The sequence below is a fragment of the Vespula pensylvanica genome, chromosome 1 (assembly GCF_014466175.1).
Source record: "Vespula pensylvanica isolate Volc-1 chromosome 1, ASM1446617v1, whole genome shotgun sequence".
Lineage (NCBI taxonomy): Eukaryota > Metazoa > Arthropoda > Insecta > Hymenoptera > Vespidae > Vespula > Vespula pensylvanica.
Genome location: NC_057685.1, coordinates 19,011,010 through 19,030,919, shown reverse-complemented (window position 1 = coordinate 19,030,919; position 19,910 = coordinate 19,011,010). Strand labels below are relative to the sequence as shown.

The 19,910-nt window shown below is 31.8% G+C and overlaps 5 protein-coding genes across 11 annotated transcripts in view; 1 reads left to right on the top strand and 4 right to left on the bottom strand.

The window, feature by feature from the left end:
* Positions 1 to 278, top strand: part of LOC122635739 (protein artichoke) — an 8,357-nt gene extending 8,079 nt beyond the window's left edge. The window contains exon 8 of the mRNA XM_043826306.1: positions 1 to 278. This exon is cut by the window's left edge and continues 572 nt beyond it. The gene's annotated coding sequence lies outside the window, so the exon portion shown is untranslated.
* A 2,111-nt stretch (positions 279 to 2,389) lies between these two features.
* LOC122635760 lies at positions 2,390 to 3,869 on the bottom strand. 2 transcript variants are annotated; one of them, XM_043826349.1, is made up of 4 exons: positions 3,542 to 3,869; positions 3,066 to 3,287; positions 2,769 to 2,975; positions 2,390 to 2,694 (listed from the first exon to the last, which is right to left on the bottom strand). In XM_043826349.1, exons 1-4 carry the CDS (start codon positions 3,684 to 3,686, stop codon positions 2,531 to 2,533), a joined length of 738 nt encoding a protein of 245 aa, XP_043682284.1. In that variant the 5' UTR covers positions 3,687 to 3,869; the 3' UTR covers positions 2,390 to 2,530. The 2 variants fall into 2 exon arrangements, with proteins under 2 accessions (XP_043682284.1, XP_043682295.1); XM_043826360.1 differs by having other exon boundaries at positions 2,390 to 2,682; positions 3,542 to 3,865.
* A 352-nt stretch (positions 3,870 to 4,221) lies between these two features.
* Positions 4,222 to 5,893, bottom strand: LOC122635746. 3 transcript variants are annotated; one of them, XM_043826337.1, is made up of 4 exons: positions 5,606 to 5,893; positions 5,026 to 5,528; positions 4,776 to 4,946; positions 4,222 to 4,552 (listed from the first exon to the last, which is right to left on the bottom strand). In XM_043826337.1, exons 1-4 carry the CDS (start codon positions 5,839 to 5,841, stop codon positions 4,383 to 4,385), a joined length of 1,080 nt encoding a protein of 359 aa, XP_043682272.1. In that variant the 5' UTR covers positions 5,842 to 5,893; the 3' UTR covers positions 4,222 to 4,382. The 3 variants fall into 3 exon arrangements, with proteins under 3 accessions (XP_043682272.1, XP_043682263.1, XP_043682252.1); XM_043826328.1 differs by having other exon boundaries at positions 4,222 to 4,636; positions 4,776 to 4,910; positions 5,606 to 5,892; XM_043826317.1 differs by having other exon boundaries at positions 4,222 to 4,636; positions 5,606 to 5,888.
* Positions 5,894 to 6,181: 288 nt separating this feature from the next.
* On the bottom strand, positions 6,182 to 14,173 carry LOC122635727 (protein SHORT ROOT IN SALT MEDIUM 1-like). 4 transcript variants are annotated; one of them, XM_043826262.1, is made up of 12 exons: positions 13,992 to 14,173; positions 13,113 to 13,184; positions 12,697 to 12,899; positions 12,544 to 12,611; positions 12,377 to 12,454; positions 10,040 to 10,509; positions 9,167 to 9,326; positions 8,895 to 9,059; positions 8,300 to 8,794; positions 8,082 to 8,217; positions 7,692 to 7,917; positions 6,182 to 7,574 (listed from the first exon to the last, which is right to left on the bottom strand). In XM_043826262.1, the coding sequence occupies exons 2-12, from the start codon at positions 13,136 to 13,138 to the stop codon at positions 7,007 to 7,009; spliced, it is 2,595 nt and encodes an 864-aa protein (XP_043682197.1). In that variant the 5' UTR covers positions 13,139 to 13,184; positions 13,992 to 14,173; the 3' UTR covers positions 6,182 to 7,006. The 4 variants fall into 4 exon arrangements, with proteins under 4 accessions (XP_043682197.1, XP_043682208.1, XP_043682218.1 ...); XM_043826273.1 differs by having other exon boundaries at positions 9,167 to 9,323; XM_043826283.1 differs by lacking the exon at positions 13,113 to 13,184.
* Positions 14,174 to 14,651: 478 nt separating this feature from the next.
* LOC122631967 (protein zer-1 homolog) lies at positions 14,652 to 19,167 on the bottom strand. Its single transcript, XM_043818259.1, has 9 exons — positions 18,291 to 19,167; positions 17,891 to 18,182; positions 17,509 to 17,806; positions 17,213 to 17,418; positions 16,969 to 17,140; positions 16,516 to 16,839; positions 16,296 to 16,445; positions 15,959 to 16,211; positions 14,652 to 15,847 (listed from the first exon to the last, which is right to left on the bottom strand). Exons 1-9 carry the CDS (start codon positions 18,751 to 18,753, stop codon positions 15,648 to 15,650), a joined length of 2,358 nt encoding a protein of 785 aa, XP_043674194.1. The 5' UTR covers positions 18,754 to 19,167; the 3' UTR covers positions 14,652 to 15,647.
* Between the last annotated feature and the right edge of the window lie 743 nt (positions 19,168 to 19,910).

Below are 19,910 nucleotides of genomic sequence, written 5' to 3'. Positions count from 1 at the left end.
TTTTTGGGTGCAAACTTATTTTCGAAGGTATGCATATCGTAATACGATGATAATATCTGTAATATAACGTCGTCCAGTTGACGAGAGAAAATTGCTTCTTGTATACTGTTCTAATGTATATAACCTTGAAGCTTTTTGTTAATCGATAGATGAACGCTTTTGAAAGACGCTGTTATATGTCACCGATTATAGTAGGAACAGTCGCGAATCACGTACGAGTCCGTTAATACAGAATTTTATCGTTTTAATGGACATATTTATTCTTTTTTCGTGTGTGGTATTTTTTTTCTTTTTTTTTTTTTTTTTTTTTTAATATACCGTCCGGCTGGTAATTTCGAAATTATCGATCCTTTATTTTTCTTATTACGTATGCAAAATATAAGCCGATGAAAGATCGTGGTTTTATAGAGATAAAAATAAACGATTAATGGTCGTTAGTCTCGGTTGAACGATAGACAACGTTATTGTATGCAATGTAAATAACTTCTTTAATACATGTATACTTCTTAGTTGTGTTGTAATAACGAACGCGTTTTTTCGTTATAATAGATTTACGTTATCGTTTCGTCGTTAATCGAAGTTATAACTTCATTCTAAAAATTCCATAATCGAAAAAGAACATGCGTTACCAACGATAAATATTAACGAACGTGGCACAAAACTCGATAACTACATTGACGAGCACAGCTAAATTCTATTTAACAGACACTTCAACGATTCATTATAATTGTATACATTTTGACGTATTTATACGAATAGCTCGTTCACCCAATAGTAAATTCATTCAAGATAAGTTAGAAAGGAAAATTGTGAGAGAATAGATGTTAATGACCAACGATCGAATAACTTGATTAGACGATATACATAATAGATTTTCGAGGAAACACAAAATCTATATCAATAGTCCCTGCTCGAATCTCAAAGTTATTAGATCGTTAGTTAGTATTGTATTAATAATGCACCACGTACGATGTGATTACCTAGCGTGTTACTTCGAAATTAATCTTCCAACGAGCCGGCTTACGATAATTCTCTTGCAATCGCAAATCATACAATTCGTTTGGATTTTTTTTTTTTTATGAAAATATCTCTTGTCAACTTTCGATTTGATTTATGGTTTGAATCGCGTCGCCTGCTAGGTTTTAATCGTATCACACATGGTCATGGTACCGTGCAAATACGGCTGTCATTCTACGTAGTAGTAAATCGTCGATTCCCATCGACCAGACTTCGATCCATAATTAATTTCTTCGATAGCCGAGCAAACGATTGGCCCACGGGTCAATGGAGCAAATGAAATCTGTTAGCTTACGCTCTACTCAAGATATAGGCTGATTGGCAGTGGGCGATCAATTGACCCCCTCGTTAACTAGTGCCAATAGGGATGAATTGTTATAAGCTCGTCTCTATGCATACATGATACATTGGCCCTTTCTCGAGTAACGTGGTTTCTTGAATCGCGATAAGATTTTTTTTACGCGTTATCGATACTCGATCGGCACTCTTCGAATAAATCTAATGATTCGTAAAAAAAATTAATATTTCATCTAAAGTTGCTTATACGACATTTCCATCGATATCGTTCGCAATCGTATCCTTTAACAGAGTCATTCAATATAGTTTGCCCCAGCCCCGTACGCCTTGAAATTTAACTCTCATCTATTATTATTACCTAGTAGTATTTCTAGAACAGAAATTGTGATTAAGGAAAACACAGAGAAGTCATAAAGCAGCTTTCAACATAAACATCTGTCTATGTAGAAAACAGCCGTTAGCGCCGACTGCTAGCTAAATTAGCTAGAACTCAAAATCGAGATAATTTAATTGCTAAGTATTTTAAATTAATGAATTTTATGGGTGCTACGTAAGACATAGGAAAATGTATGATTTTAATTTACCATAGATTTTATTTCAATGCGAAGAATATTTGTAGATGAGAAACCTAATTTTTTTTCTAATTATCTACGTGCGCACGAATCTTTATCCACTTGTATAAATAACTAGTACAGCACCCATAATACGGATGTAAAACTTGACTATAATGTAGGTGCCATATATAAATATACAAAAGACAAAGCAGATACCTGTTAATAACTTAGTCTCTAAGTAATTTATCTGTACTGTGATTTGCAGTTTCTTGTTTCCAACATAAATATCTCTAAGTAGACGAAAAGCTAGGAGTAAACAATACTCGTACGAGATGGTAAACATAAAAAAAAAGAAGAAACACTACCATAACGATTATAAATCTTAAATTTTAATAACAACATACCAATAAGTCTACAGTTGGAGTGTCGGTATATATATATATGTATGTATGTATATATGTATATGTGTATATATATATATATATATATATATATATATATATATATAATAAATCGTTTTAGATACTTTAATTTTTATTAATAAAGACTTTACTCTTCTAATTTCTATCTTCCATATTATAAAAATATACTTATCCTCTAATTGTCATTACTAGTATAATACTAGTATTATAATAAAAGCATTTAATGTACAATTGATATTTCTAGCTTCCGTCCATATAATACTTTAAAAAGACAATCCTTAAAAGACATAGAAATGCAGTGATGTTGGACACGTGTGATTGCCTAGTAAAGTCGACAGTGCCTTTTAGATCGATCAAATGTTCTTTTTTAAGTGTAGGCTGTATTTCCTTGACTAATATAAGAACTAAGTATTAATTGCATATATTGATTATTAATTGCATGTATACTTAGTTTTAATATTAAAAGATAGAGACATACCTTTCCATAATTTGTCTTTATTAATCAAATGTACGTAATATTTATCCTTTGTATGTTCGTTGTTTTTAAAAAATGATACCTTCACATCGTCATAATCTTCTTTCTCTTCTATGTTGATACCAAAATTCAAATTATATTTGTAAACATTTGTAGCTCTCTTAATAGCATCCCAATCTTTGCGTTTTTTCTCTTTCCTATCTTGTACCTCTACATAAAAATATATATAAACTATAAACATTCTTTTTATCATATACGTCTATATATATATATATACATATTTTTTGTAAACATACTTACCTTGTTTTAAGTCAACCAATTCCAGAGATAAACCGTCTCTATATGCCTTGACTTCTACTATATCTTTTTGTAATATTTCTTCTTGTTTGATTATATTACTGATCTTTTTATCTACAATTTTTTGGTTCAACATTATATCATCTATTTCATATTTTAATGTTTCCATTTGTTTTTGTAACTCTGATATTTTGACCATATTTGTTTGCTTCGTTTGTGAATATTCTATGTTAAAAAAAAAAGAGTACAAAAAAATAATGTCCTGTTTGTTCTTCACGCATCTTTCTTATTTCAAAACAAAATTTGTAAATAGTTATACAATTGTTTACAAATTATATATATATTGTACAGTTAATATATACTAATAACTACATAAATACTAAATCTTTACTTACAACTTGACATCACTGTAAGCTGTATTAGAATATTGTTAATTATCAATCGAAAAGAATATTTCATATTAATTTTTTAACATTTACCATTTTTACCAGCCGTTGCATTTTCAATCTTCAAAATGATGCGTTTTTCAAATTCGCAACAAAATGATGATAATTTTTCCAATATAGTAAAGTCACCATTTTGTAAGACATGAGCAATATCACATTCGTATTTTTCTAATCCCATCTTGTATGACACATTACATAATCAAGAAAAACTTATTAATTATTATTTATATCGCAGCAAGAGAAACTGTTCTAAGCGTCTGCAGCCGCCATATTTTTACGTTTGAACACATTCAAATTTCCAGCATTGCCAATATATAAAACCGAACATCTCTAACATACAACTGCTACATTCATAAAAAAAAAAGAACAAAAAAATAAATAAATAAAAAAATAAAAAATAATAATAAATAAATAACAAATGAAACATTTCTGATTCAATTTCATGTTTATATATAATCTTAAATTATCCTTTAAATTTTTAATCATATTCATTTAATCAATAATCATTAAAATATTTTATGAATTAATATCTCATTTGATCAGTTCCTGTACTCTCCAAAATATTCAAATATTCTTATTTTTATCGAATTTCAATAATTATTTTTATTAATAACAATTTGACTTTAGCTAAAGATTTACAGAACAATCTTCATAGAACAATTACAAACACACACACAATTTCTATACTAAACAATGGAAAATTACTGACAAACTAGCTGATAAAAATGTAATTATGTGGCAATGCATTAGTATAAATATACAAATGTCTACAAACGAGACATTACTTTATACAATCATCCTCTGTAATTACTCTGGGATGAAAGTTTTTTATAAAGAATATAATAATTATTATTAATCAACTTTGTCTTGTATATCAGAAATGCATATCCGTATCTGGATCTGGATCTGCTGATTGCACGTCGTTCCAACATGCTACCTCTACCATTTCCAAATTTCCATCTTCTGTTAAAGTTAATAATTGCTTAGTTGAACTATCTTTAACTTTAACCATCATATCAACGTCACTATGCGTTGATGCTAGTTCTGTAGGATGCATAAAATTTTCATTGACATTAATATGCTGTAATACTCTAACATACATCGGTTGATCCGAAGTAGATGTTTCATCTAAAATTAATAATTTATTACGATTTATCTTTTCGTTAAAAAAAAAAAAAAGAAAAAGAAAACAATAATAATAATAATAATAATAATAAAAGAGATTATTCGTTCAAACACATTTTCGAATATGTATTCTTCCTCTTACCATGTTCAAGAATATTTGGAATATGTAAGTTTTCAGGGTTTGCTAACCGTATCACAGGTATATTTTCATTAGTAATTTGCAATTGTGAGTAAGTATGGAATGGTAACATTGGCATATTCTGCTGAACGCTTCTTTCTATATCAGGCATTTTTGTTAGATCTTCGTCAGCATCTTTTATAGAAATTATTACCAGACAGAAACGATTGTAAATGACCTTTCTTACTAGAAATATATATTTTTAGATCTTTACCTTTTTCTCTTTCATGCTCTTTTAAAGCTTCCACTTCGTTTTGATTCTTTTTTACATTGCATTCGTGATTTATTGCTTGATGATCTCCAGAGAATTGTATGTCACACGTATCACAAAATACTTTCTGTTTTATGTAATCTCGTATATGATGAATCATGAACGAGTTATGATGCGTAGTATATTTACATTTATCGCATTGCATCCAAACATTTTTTGTGCCTTTATTATGTTCCATAGTATTAACACATAGTATATCATCTTTTCTTTTAAAACATTTATTAGAATTATGAGTATTGGATCGTGTAATTTGAGGCGGTTGAGAAAGTTTAGGTTTTTCACTGTTCCCTAATAGCTCTCCTTCTTCTAATGAATATTTTTGTTCTAAAAATCGTAAAACATTTTCTCGCACATTACGCATTTCTGTTTCTAATCTATCAAGAGTGTTAATAAGATTAGCACAACTTCGACAAATCACATCATCTTCTGATATGACAACCATGTATCTGGAATATATACATCAATTATAAAATAATATTTAAACTATTAGAAACAACAAAATAATTATATCGGAATAATATACCTTTCGCCAACTAATTCTCCTAATTTTTCAATAACTTTAGACCTTGAATTCTGTGTTCTACATGTTGCTAAAGCATAGTAACGTCCTTTTACAATTATATCACAAACAAAACATTGTAAAAGTGGTGTAACTTGTGACTCGTTATTTTTATTATCGATAACAGAACTACTCTCAGTGCTATTAGAAATATTCTGATCTCCAGCATTAATTACTAACGTTGAACTTACAGTTGCCATTTGTAAGAGAGAGAGAGAGAGAGAGAGAAAGAGAGAGAGAGAGAGAGAGAGAGAAAGAGGGAAAGAGAGAGAGAGAGAGAGAGTATTAGAAAATTCTTTTGTCAAAACGAATATAGGTTAAAAAATATGAATATCGTTATTATTTGTAATACAATAGATGTGAACTGGGACAAATATTGCCATTGTTGAAAAGGAGAATTATGTCATAACGATTCTCATTTCCTTTTTACTTGAAAAAAATAAACTATAGAGCTTGGAAATATACGTTGTGTGTTTTTTATAAGGTCATACTTATTATACAAAAATTGTTAAATTGCAATATTTCTAACACAAAGAAGAATATGTTTAATAATGTTAAGTTTATTTATTCATTGTCTACAGTGACATATTTTATTATATACTCATTTACATGTTAATTAAAAATCAATATCTACCGTCTTTTCTTTGTTCCGTTACTCCACATACCTGGGATTCACAAAGAATTAACCACTAGTTTTCGCACAATTGTACTAAGAGATACTTATATGAAAAGTTATTTTTTTTTACAGCATTTTTTAATAATTTTTGTATTGCTGTTAGACATGTGCGTATGAAATGATTTTTGAATTACAAAGGAATTGAACATCGTGAAGTTTACAATAATGTAAAGCGTACATTTCAGACATGCCCTTATACGATCAAAAAAAAAAAAAAAAAAAAAAAAAAAAAAAAAAAAAAAAAAAAAAAAAAAAAAAAAAAAAAAAAAAAAAAAAAAAAAAGTTCGATACGAATCAAGTTTAGTACCACACAATATTGAAACAATTTGATATCTAGTTTCACTTATGATGGAATAAGAAGTATTGACAACTTGATCGCATATTTCTTCCATAATCTTAATAAAAGTACCAGCTCTTTACTTATTAAAACCAAAACAATTTCAAGTTATTTACTTTTCTTAGCTCACTCAGCTGTGTCTTCTTAGAATAGCTTTCAACTAGTTACATGAGAAATATTACATCGTAATCTCTAAGCAATCGTACAATTCTGTATTTCCACGACATAAAATAAAACTTAACAGTCTACTATTGTACGCCAAGTTATCAGATTAAAAGACAACCACATACAAAGACAATGTATGAACCGAAGGGTAGGAGTGAAACGTACTGATAGTAAATTTTTTGAACAATTATATATCCACTTTTTCACATTTTATCTTCGTATCCTGTTTTTTGTTATTACTTTCATTATCGTTCCCCTCGATCTTTTCGTTATCTCTTTCCTTATCCTTCCCATGTTGTTGCTGTTGTTTTTTGTCTGAATTACGAAAACGATCGTAACGGGAATCTTCGTCATCGCTGGATTTCGTTCCAGGCTCGGTCTCTCTCAATATATCACCCAAATCTTTATCAACGTCATCCCACAATTTGACACCGCCATCGCCATGATAATCATCGTCATCATCCTCGTCTCCTCCCTGACCATTTTTATTGACCTTTGCATTTTTCTCCGTTTCAATAGCGTTTACCTTCTGTTCGACAATTTTCACATTTTCCATAGCATTGTTATTGCCATTCGTAGACAACGGTTGAGTACCGCTCGTTGATGTAGGCGTTTCAGAATTCGTTAAAGCTTTCGTGGTGTCGGACGTGTTGATAGCGTTGGAATTAGTACTTGTATTTACAGACGACGACGACTGAAGGTGTATTCTTTCTGCTTCTCTTCGTAGTGCTTTATCATCGTTATCTCGTACGTACCTATGTATATATAAATCAAATTTCAAAGTATTTTATTTGATATATATATATATATTATTGAATTTGATGAGAGCGATAATGACTATAAAAATACAATTATTTATTTATATCAATTACCGTTTCAGATGGCTTCGAGTGGAACAATGAAGCGCCACTGCTCTTTTACTGTTTTCACTACGCGGCAGATAAACTTTACACAATTCGCAAAATTGTACTTCTACGCGTTTTATATATTCCGCTCCCACTTTAATCATTTGTTTATTCTTTGGCTTCTTTTCAGCCTCGCTCACGTTTTCACCCTCCGTCGTCTTTTCTTTTTTTTTATCGCTACTTTCTTCGTCCTCTGCAACAGGTACAATTATTTGTTTATAAACAAAGATCTAAAAAAAAAGAAAAAAAAAACAAGGAAGAAAAAAGAAAAAGGAGAAGAAAAGAAAGGAAAAGGAGAAGAGAAACCAAAAGGAAAAAAGCAAAAACGTATATATGATGATATAACGTAGGTCGTACCATCCACATCGCCCACCGAATCCAAAGTCATGAAGTTGTCCAGATTGACTTCTTTATCGTCTTCTTCGGGACCACTGGAATCTGCCTCTGCCTCATCATTTCTAGTGTTCATTCTTTCTTTCCATACGCTTTTCCTCTGAAAAGATCAAACGAAACTCGACTGTACCTTCGTATGTACGTACAATCAATGAAATTTGAAGTTTTAGAAGAAAAATTACCTTTATGTGATCGAGAGAACACATGTGTGTTTCGAAGAGCATTGGCGATCTGAATTGAATACGACAAACACGACAAAACGGTGTGAGGAATCGTTTCATTTGACGATGCGATTCGGATAACTGATGTATTGCTTTAAGAGAACGATAGTTTAATTTGCATATAGGACAGAACATGGTACGAGAGGGTAAGGTACCACGAAGAGCATCGCGTGCTTCTACTCGTCGCTGTTCCTGTCTTTGTAGAACTCGCATACGCGTAAGAGTCGCTTTGTGTCGAGATGCGATACGTCTCATAGCCGCACTGTGACGTCCAGAATATAGATGAAGAGAATATTCTTTGAAAGTGACGCTACGGTGCGCACAGTGTGGACAATTCAATTTGATGAATTTTCTTCCGTCACGTCTACTAGGTAATTCCTCCGAATCAGCGTTTCTACCATGTTCGTTTTTATCATTTTCATCTCTTTCTTCGTCATCGCCGTCGTCTTCTTCGTCCTAAAGGATAACGCAGCAAAAAATGGTTGCTTTAGAGATAGAGCAAAGAGAGCGCTAGAGAGTCTCGTAGGAAATACGACAATTCTAGAATATTCCCTACCTCCTGTTTCGTATCTTCCTCGTCCTCCTTCACTTCGTCATCTTTCTCTTCCTCATCTTCGGTATTTTGTCTTTCTCTCTCTTGTTTTTCCTTTTTTCTCTTTTCATCTTTTTTCTTTTTCTCTTCCTCTTCCTCATCTTCTTCTTCGTCATCCCGTTCATGCGGCTGGATTTAACGTTAGAAAGTATTATATACGGTGAGGCACAGTTTCTATTTCTCTTGAGAAATGAAATGCCTGCGATCAGGCCGGTAGAGATTTTTAACGAAATTACCTTCTCATCGTCATCCCAATTACTCTTGTTATCATCGTCTTCGTCGTCGTCGTCGGAAAACTCAGCGTTAATAGCTTTGGCCATCTCTCTATCCTTGTCCTTCATGCTGCTTCCTGATCCTGACTCCTTTTTACTTCCGGATAGCCTAGTAGTACCGCTACTAATGACACAGCAATTTTTTTTTGACTTACATTATTTCCCTTCATTTTGTTCTGTTTCCTTTGTCTTTCGTTTAATCAGCAATCAAAATTTGTTTCATAGTTGATATACAGCAAATATCGCGATAGTATTCATTGCTCTTATCCCCCATAATGAGAATGCACTTCGTTTTGCAATAAAGGTCAACTATTTCAGCCTTTTTGCATTGCATTGTGCTCTTGTGGTTTCGCATGTTCGCGTCTTAAAATACTTATATGTATATATTAGAAATAACGTTCTTTTATACTGCATTTTATATATATATGTATATATATATATATTTATATTTTTTTATATACTTTTTTTTTTTTTTTAGTCACTGCTATGTGGAAGAACGATAAGTAATGACATCATAAAGTACAAGTATTTTAGTTCTCGTATCAAAAGTAATTACATTGCATTTGGATGGTGCGCATACATCGTATTTATGCGCACCACATTATGATCAATTCCCTCGGTATTACGACCCTGTCAAAAGTTTGCCTCTCGGCAATATGTAAACATTTGTTTCGTGCGATCATTTGTGTCAGGTTTGTTTTCTTTTACCATTTATACATGTCTATATCGTCGTCGTGACTCTCAGGTCATTGACATAGCCAGTTTGTGTACTGACGGATAAGCAAGCAGGCTACTAGGACGGTATTGCGGTTGGTAAGTGACTTATTAATTAGTTACCTCCTGCGCAATTTGGTAGTTGTCATGCGCATACGCTGGATGTAGTCTCGCGAACGCGAACCTAGCAGCTTGCGCCGATAGTCGAGCGAGTGTAGGGTACGCTTGCGAGCCATGATGACGTCCGATCGAGAGCTCATCCGATGAAATCCACCCCCTCGACTGCTGCCGCGAGTGGAAATGCGACCTCTGTAGTTAGAGCTTTGATGCGATATTCTTCCTCGACTAGAGTTGTATCTCTGAGTCGGGGGCGCCATCTCGCTAATGCGAGGGGGTGGCGGAGGTGCATAGCTCCGTGAAGCCGAATGACGGTCCTCCGAACGGTGATATGACGAGGCTCGTTCGCTCTGTCTCTTGTCCTCATAAACCGCCGACGATGACGAGCCCTTATTGTCATCGTATGGAGCCGATGCCGATGAACCACCGTACGACGAGGAGTACCTCTGCGAACCGCTACCGCTACCACCTCCACCCTGCCAAATCAAATTCAATTGTGCTCCTTCCCTTTTCTCTCTTTCTCCATTCCTGTCATTCTCTCTTATCACATACATATATATGCGTGTATTTATTTTATTTTATTTTATTTTATTTATTGATTTATGCATTTATTTTATTTATATTTTATATATATATATATGTATTTATCTCTCCCCTCTTTCCCTCTCCTATCATATAGATTTTTTTTCCATTCTCCTAGAAGTATGTCTTAATGTCATTTTCAATTATTACTTATCTAGCTTCCGTAGGTTCTTTCGAGCTTCCTCATTTACCTTTTGCAATAGTGCCAATCATTTATACTTTAATATCGTCCAACCTTGTACCGTCACGGTCACTACACCCATTCTCGTTGGATCACCGATTTATACCTTATAGATTTACCTCCCTAAAGTATCTCTAAATAATGTCGCTGAACTTAGCATATAATATTGCACATTGCTCTTTTGCATAATTTAAACAACTTTTATACTTTTCCGGAAGTTCAATATATATCGTTCTTGGTTCATGGATTCACGCTCGTTCTTTTATATATATATATATCTTTGAGAAATGTTAATTATATTACCAGCATTTATTACTTTCTTTGAGATATCAAGTGAATTCTGTTAGATTGCAGATAGAAGTCTTTGAAATAGACCTTTCCAACTTCCTGAAGGAAAGAGCAGCACCGTATAAAATAATATTAATAGTAAAAAATCCTTTTTTTTTATTTTATTTTATTTTTTTTCATTCTCTGCCGTTCGATTATTATTGTCATATAAACTTGGGAATGAAATGAAGCTAATTGAGAGATAGATCTTTATACGATTGTATATTCTTCTACATAGTCTTCAGAAGGGTGAAATACTCGAGAAAAATATTTGATAGATATTCGATCATTGATATATATATATGTATATATGTTTTTTTTTTTTTTTTTTTTTTTCTAAACCTCTCCGGTATGCCTTAGTTGGGAAGTTTATATCTCGGATCATGCACGAGTGGATGCATAGACATATAAAAAGTTGATACTTATTGCAACCTTCTCTGTTTTTAGTAATCAGAATCAATATAAGATGCATGTTCTCTGTATTGGAAAGGTCTATGCGTTTTTCATAGAGTCAAGAAATTCGCACGTCCTTTAAAGTATATAATTTGGAAAATCTGTCGTATGTAAGGTAGTAGGTTTATTTGCAGTATCAATTGTTGGAGCAATGCGGGGATGCTGTCAATATTTCAATAATTTGATTTCTAACTGTGCACGAAATTGCGGTTTCATAGCACATATTGCTATATACAGAGAACAATGCTGATGCAATATGAGCACAATGAAATCCATACTTCTACATCTATTCGTCTGTTCGCTCAGTTATCTTTCATGACTGTGCGTGGATAACAATTTAAGTACCATCTAGGTATATATTTCATCTTTTATTTGATGCATTCGTAGTGTTCCACCAGTAGTGTCCCAACGCAAAAAGAATGGGTGTTCAAGTAGCCGTTGGCTCGTCGCTTGAAAGGAAATTATGACATCTTATGAATACCTTTTCTACCGCTTTTTCTTTTATATTTTTTTTTTCTTTTTTAGACGAATGTCCTGAAATTGTTTTGCAGTTAAATAGAAGCTAATGTTCTCAATTTTTCGCATTCAGTACTTATATTTAAAAAAAACTTTTCAGGACAATCGTGTCAAGTTATACTATATGTTTAAAAAATTTTGAGAAACTGTCTGAAGAGGACCTTTTAAGGCCGGTAATTTCTTCTTGACCTTAGGATTGTAGAATCAGAATGGAGCTGCCTAAGACTTATTTACAACTTCTTTTATATTAAAATTTGTCTAATATCACCTCATAATGTACATACCTGATAAGAATCGCTTCTGATCCTTTTACGGGTAGAATCTCCAGAAGAACGATGATCATCTCTACCAGAGTAAGATTCCTAACGAAGATGAATAGAAAAAATGATATTAAAAATCTGATTAAAAAGAAGAAAAGAAGATATTTATTTTTTTTTAAATTAATACTTACACGAGGGCGTTTATAACTGTTTGAATGTTCACCTCTACCACCTCTGCTGGAATATCTTTCAGATCCACCTACGAAGATAAAAAAGAAAAAATAGTCATCAAATGTTCATCTATTTAGTAGATAATAATCGATGTTCTTTTAATATCGGCTAACCTGAATTGTATTTAGAACGTGAATCATAACTGGTAGTAGAATATTTAAATCTGCCTCCTCTCGAAGAAGAATAACTTCCTCTATTTGACATATTTCCACCGGTAGATCCTCCACCCCAATCGCTTCCTCCTCCGCCTCCTCGACCTCTGTATGAACTACCCCCACGGGAACTAAATCCTCGACCTCGAGAGCTCATAGTAGAACTGTTAATATCAAATATCAAATAAACATTATATGAAATATTACTCACTTCATATTTTTACTTATATCGATAATATATTGCACATTTAAATATACTTATATGCCACGACATATGTTCTTCAGATTCGAAATCGGCACGCAGAATCGTATTAGCATATAAATTCATAATATTTAGATGTACATTTATTACAACACTTTTGTACGCTATTACTAACCTGTATTTGTTGTAGCCGTAACTCATTTTAGTATACCGACGAGTTACAGACGTCAGATATGATGACAACGGTCTACGAACAAAACGTGTATGTTTATAGAATATCTTAACTGAAGGAAAGTCAACGAAAGTCAAATATATTAAAGATAATAAATATTCTTTAATTATATATTCAATATTTTCGCTCTTGTTTGATGGTATTGTTCATTGGTATATGAATAAAAAATGAATATGTTCCAAACAAAATAGCTGAAGAGTATAGTCACAGTCATGTATATTTTATCATACGTATAAATAATATAGAATAGGATACTAAGGTGAATTTGGAATCATAATTCAGAAGTTGTGCTATCTATGTACATACCACGCCATTCTAGGTAACGCACGCGCATTTTTACGTATATGGATGCCGATACACACGTACACGTACACACACACTCGCGCACTATACACCAATCTACGTATAATTATTAAATAATTACGTTTAATAAATTATTAAATTCATTTCAGTGTTTCAAAAGAAAAAAGAGAGAGAGGGAGGGAGAGAGAAAATGAATCATCACATTGAAACGACCACGTTTGCGAGATGTACGTCATAAAAAATCTGCATCTTCGATGCTTCTCAAAGTGCTAGAAATCACATATAGAATGGAATAGTCTTGCTGCTTCAAATATCTCTACAAGTATATTTTTTTATTCGTAAGTTTCTAAGCTTTCTATTATAGAAGAAATCTGAACTTTTGTCTAAAAGCATTAAAAACTTAACAGTACGCAAATCGATAAAATCGTTATCGTTTGGCGCGACTAAATGGCTACATTTGTAAATTCGATATGTTCACTAGAAAGGATTATATTTAGTCATATATAATTGTATCATTACCTTCTTCAAAATGTGAGATGATCTAGTTGATTTGTAAGTATTATTTGCTGATATTTTCGACGAATTTCGAGCTTAAGCTCTGCTGAACGTGCCAATGGATGTAGTACGATGTACGTTCGAAAATAAAATGTCTGCCTCTCTAAGCTGTAGCGTCCCACCTCTACCAAGTCCACCGGCCACCATGCGGAATTAAGGAATTGAACCGGAAATAAGTTCTTTAACCGCCTCCCGGAAATGATACAAATGAAGTTTTATTTTTCTTTCAATTTATATTGTTTCATCGTCGATATCATGATTAAAAAAAAAAAGACAATATATTACGAGGTATATTTTTTTATACATGTGTTTTTTTGAATACGATTAGAACTTCAATGTCACGCGTATTATCAAATTGATTTAATCGATAGGTCGGTACAAATCTCGATTGTTCAGCTCGATAAATAGATATATTCAAATTTGTATGTTTTTTAAGGAATTAATTATCAATTGATCGAAACAATTTAAAATAAACAAATATCGAAAAGGAGAAAGAGAGAGAGAGAGAGAGAGAGAAAGAGGGAGAGAGAGAGAAAGATAGGTAGAGAGAGAGAGAGAGAGAGAGAGAGAGGGAGAGAGAGAGAGGGTAATTAATAAAGGTATAAAAATAAATAAGACACACAATTCAGTCTCATATGAACTTATATTATACACAGAATAGTTCCAAAATTATTCTCACATTCATTATACATTTATATCATCATTTAATGCTTATTGTAGAAATAGCTGGCTAATTATTTGAGCATGGAAAATATTTACTTATTGAGCTTATCTTTTAGGATTACATGTTTTCTATTGATAATGCAAAAATTTGATTAAGCAATTGATGTCAGCAGTATGGGTGCTTTTTCTAATCTTTTTTTTTTTTTTGCAAGGTCTCATAACGATAATATACAAAAACATACAAATCTATTTCACTTTACTCCCTGCACTTTAGCTCTATTTACAGTGACATACATTGACATGCTTCTTATTTTTAAGTCTCTTTATTTATTCAAGTCGTTTAATAAATAATATCTACACAGTGCTTGTAGACAATATTTCAGCAGCTGAGTGATCAAAGCTAAACTATTGAATTATATAAGACAACGCCAATGTACAACTGTTACACACAGTTTTTGCGAGATCTAATGTTGTGAAACAAAAAATAGAAATATTAGATAGTCACAATCATCTTATCTCAGAGATTCAATTTATGATACAGGATATAACTATGTACATTGATAAAAATAATTTCTGATTCAAAGATAGATTATTAATAGAGAATAGTAATAATAAAAACTATAAATATCTGGAGTATCACTAACGAATTAACAACACGCTATATAAATTGTCATAGCGCAACATGTTTTGCTATATTTAAGCAATTATTTGTTTCTTTTTTTCTGTTTTTTTCCTTTTTCTTTTTTAAATATTATCTGTAAGAATATCACTGGGATAAGGTAACATCTTATTACGTGTCATCTCTGCATATCGTTTTTTTTTTTTTTTGTATGATAATTACTACGGATATAAAATCACCACACACTTTCATCAATTGTTAGCTTTAAATCTCTATACTACGGTTGAACATTCTGTATTCAATAATGTTGCACATGAATCATATTAATGACAATTTTTTTAACCATCAAGGCTATATTCTGCATCTGAGTGTGCTTGAAGATAATTCCCATCATTGGAATGACTGTTATCTTGACAGCAATTTTCTATTACAATTGTTGCAAGTTCTTTAATTCGTTCGTACGGCCTTCGATCTATTTTAAGAGCATTCAGTTTTTCTATTCCTCCTTCTTTTATAACTAATGAACAATATTTGTGTGCTGTTTTAACATAGATAAAAATTCATGAGAAATGTTAATTGAAGGGAGAAATTATTTTTTGGGGGAAAAAAAAAAAAAAAAAAAAAACAGAAAAACATCTCAAATACGTACGATAAACATTGGTAAGATTGGCGAGTGCCCATACAGCCCAATGTTGACATTCTGGAGTATGGTATACATCCAGTAAACGTAAAAGCGGTAAAAATGAACGGTAATTAATGTTACGTTCCGCAGATAAATCCCATCTTTCAATAGCTTGGACCATAAAATCTAAAACTTCATCTCGGCTAGGTTTATCAAGCGTCCAAGCTTCGACACCATCGGATGCCATATGTGCGAGTATACCGGTTGCGTTATAAGATACCTATTATTGTACAGTACATAGATTAACGATAGAGAATTATTATGAAACAATGAAATATTTGAAATATTCAAGAAAATATAATACCTCGATGCCATCACTGTTAGAACGCAGTAGATTGGCAAAAACACATACATATCGATGTTGCATAAGATGTACTCTCAAATAATCTACTTCCGCGACATTACCAAGTAAACCCATCATGTTCCTCAATAATTCTTCCTTTCCTGGATACCGCTATAAAAAAAGAAATAATTATGCCAAATGTTTATATTTATACAGAATATCAAAAGATTAAGATACATACTTTTACACATTTTAGAAAGAGTACCATTCCTCTTTCATCTAAAAATCGTTGACAATTTATAGCTGTTTCATCCGTCATATTCCACATCGTAGACCATGCTACTTCCAACACATCGTCAAATATTCCAGATTCTACTCTATATTCGACTAATTCAAGCATTGTTTTAACACAACCTAATTTGCCTAAAAGACACTTTTCTTTGCCTTCAACTTGACAAGCTAGAGAGTTTAATAAATATATTCCAATACGTTGTACAAATCCTTCTGGCTCTGCATGCTTAGCAGAATGTAAGAGCACTTTTACTAATGCTTCGTAGTTGAACATCTGTAAATATAAAAATTGTATTGTTATTATTCTCTTCTTTTTCGTAGATATTTATAGATAGTTTTATTTATATATGTAAAACTGAGTGAAAAATCACATAGACCAATTAAAGATAGAAAAAATACTAACCACGTCCTGCGGTATACGAAATTGACATAATGCCAAACAACCATTACGCATCATAGTTTCTTCGTCTCTATGAAGACTCATTCCTGTCAATAAAGTGCTAATAATTCTTTTCCTAACTCCTACAACTAGTTCTCCCTTTTCCTTCATTTTTACTATGTAAAATAAAGTAGCACTGTAATAAAAATTGTCTTAAGTGTCAAATGGTGTATAAAAAATGATGCATGTGCTCATTAAGACGTGCTACCTTCCAGATATTTGTATATGTTTTTGATACGGATGCTTTTCCATCGCTTCTAATACAGTACGAAGAGCTTGATCCATTCTTTGACAATTTTCATATCTGAATACATGATAGAGATCACTCAACACTTTTTGTAATAATTCTTGTTTGTTGTTCATACAAACATGAGCCGCAATTAATATTTGATCTTCATTTGCATCTCCTGCTATCTGTATTTATGCCACACGATTTATATAATGATGTTTATTTATGTAAAATGATATTTATGTAAAACTTTAATACAATTGTTCAATACATACCACTTTCGCTGGTATATCGTGTCTTTTACAAGCTGCATGAGCAGTTCCATAAAGACCTAAAAATTGTAATGGTTTGTGAATTCTAGATGCAAGACCTGGTATGTCACAAAGAGCATTATTTGTTAAATCTTCTAAGACTGTGTCAAGGGGTCGTTCAGCAACTCCTCTTCCTGCAAGATTAGTGCCTCCAATATCCAGAGAAACTAACTCGGGCAATCCAAGTACTATACGCCTTAAAATTCTATTAGGATGTTCAAATTGTCCTTGTTTGAAATTGGATTGCGAGATGTCCAAGTGCCTATAAGTTTTCACAATTAGAATAATTAGTCAATTAAAACATTGTTCAATTTCTTTGATTTTCATAAAAAAAACCTTTTCATACCTAAGTTTTTTTAAGTGACATATGTTATTAACAAATGCTATTGGATCACCATTGACCTTTACATTGTACAATGTTAACGATACTAAATTTGGAACATGATCGTAAAAATCAAAGTTCAGTACTTCAAAACAATTGGATAAATCCAAATGAGTTAAATTGGTTAAGCCTGCCAAAAGTAAACTATACTCTCTCTCTGGAATACCAACATATCCTAACGCTAAACGTCTTAAGTTTGGTGTTTTGAAAACGTAACCACGCTCATAATGTTTAACAGGAGAGTTCTCATCTGTACCTAAAAATAATATACGCATATGTAAATATTTAATACCATCGTTAAAATATTATTATTAATCGTCATTATTAAAAATGTAAACGAATCTAATTATATACGTTTTATTACCAAATGTTAATCTTGATGGTATAACCATCGAAGTTCCATGAAATACTAGACTACGTAGATTTTCAGAATTGGCATTTACATGTTCAATAGAAAGAACTGTTAAATTAGTGCAATTTGTGAGTTCTAAATCGGTAAGTTTATGCTTCATTAATGTTTCAACAGAAGCATCTGTCAAACTACAACTTATAATTTTAACACGTTTTAGTCTTGTGGCTGTTGTATCCTTGAAGATAGAAAAGAAGCAGTCATCGTTTTCTCTTGTTTCACTTCGCTGCATATACTCGATAAACTTATGACATATTTCTGCAGGGAAGGCAAGTCCTTTGCGTAGAGTACGATGACCGTGCTTATCTTTGACCGAAATGATATCAAGATTGTCACAAATTAATTTGAAGCAAAGATCAGTAAGCGTCTCTGGACCTAGGTACTGATCTGAATGATATAGATCATCCAGTTCGGCCATCCTGTATGGCTTTTTTATTAAATCATATACAATCGTTCATCAGAGCACGCTACTGCACACAATTATGCAATTACACAACTGTCAAATATGTCAAAACCTATCAGCTGGGAATGCACAAACATCTCACAATTTATTGTCAATGCTTTGATATTTTAATACCGATAAATTATCGGTTCGTCGCATTAAACTACAATGCCAACAAGATTCACTGAGACGTGTTGGTTAAAACACTTGATATGATGTCGTTACGTCGAAAACTTTCGAGAATTTTAGATAGATCGAGCATTAACCGAATGTGTATATACTCACGTTCCGCAATTTTGACATTTCACTTGACTACCGTAGTGACGCCATACTCGGCTTTGATCCAAGTTGCACTGGTTGCATCAGTTTGCACTCTGATGATAATCAAGTGCATTCCTCTTTTTACGGATATACATGTTAAAAATTTGATAAGGAATTTTTTTCCTTTTTTTTTTCTACGACTGATCCAAAATTATACTTTCTAAAAGTCGGAAAGTATTTTACCAAATTATATCTAAACGGGAAGCACATTTTGATATTCTTAAAACTTCAAATTTCATTAGTAAAATAAGAATATTTGTTATCTGTATATTTCTGCATAGTAATGCAAAATAATATGTATTAATAAATATATAGGTGACGTTATTGATATCACTTCTTATCTATTTTGATATATGTTTAAGTTTATTATAAATCTTCATTTGTAATAGTTTGATCTGAATAGATAAATTTATAAACGCAATTCGATTCGTTAATACAAATAACGACGTAGATTTCATTTAGATTATTTAAACGTTGCTATAAAGATAATATAAAAGGAATCTTATATTGAATATCACGTGAATAAGATAAGTAATAATGATTCATTACTTTCATAAATTTATACAAACTAAACGTTAATTTAACGTCATATCGTTAACGTACTTTTATATATAAATATTAGAATTATCATATTTAATAATAGCAATATTCATAATCTCTGAAATATTCTATTAATAAATTTATACTATAATATTATATAAAAACTATTTTAATCTTTCACATTTCTTTAGAATACGATTTCAATTTTATAGTGGATGGGCCGAAAATTACTAACTGATTTTAAAAATCAATTACTCTTTCCCAAAGTTTTT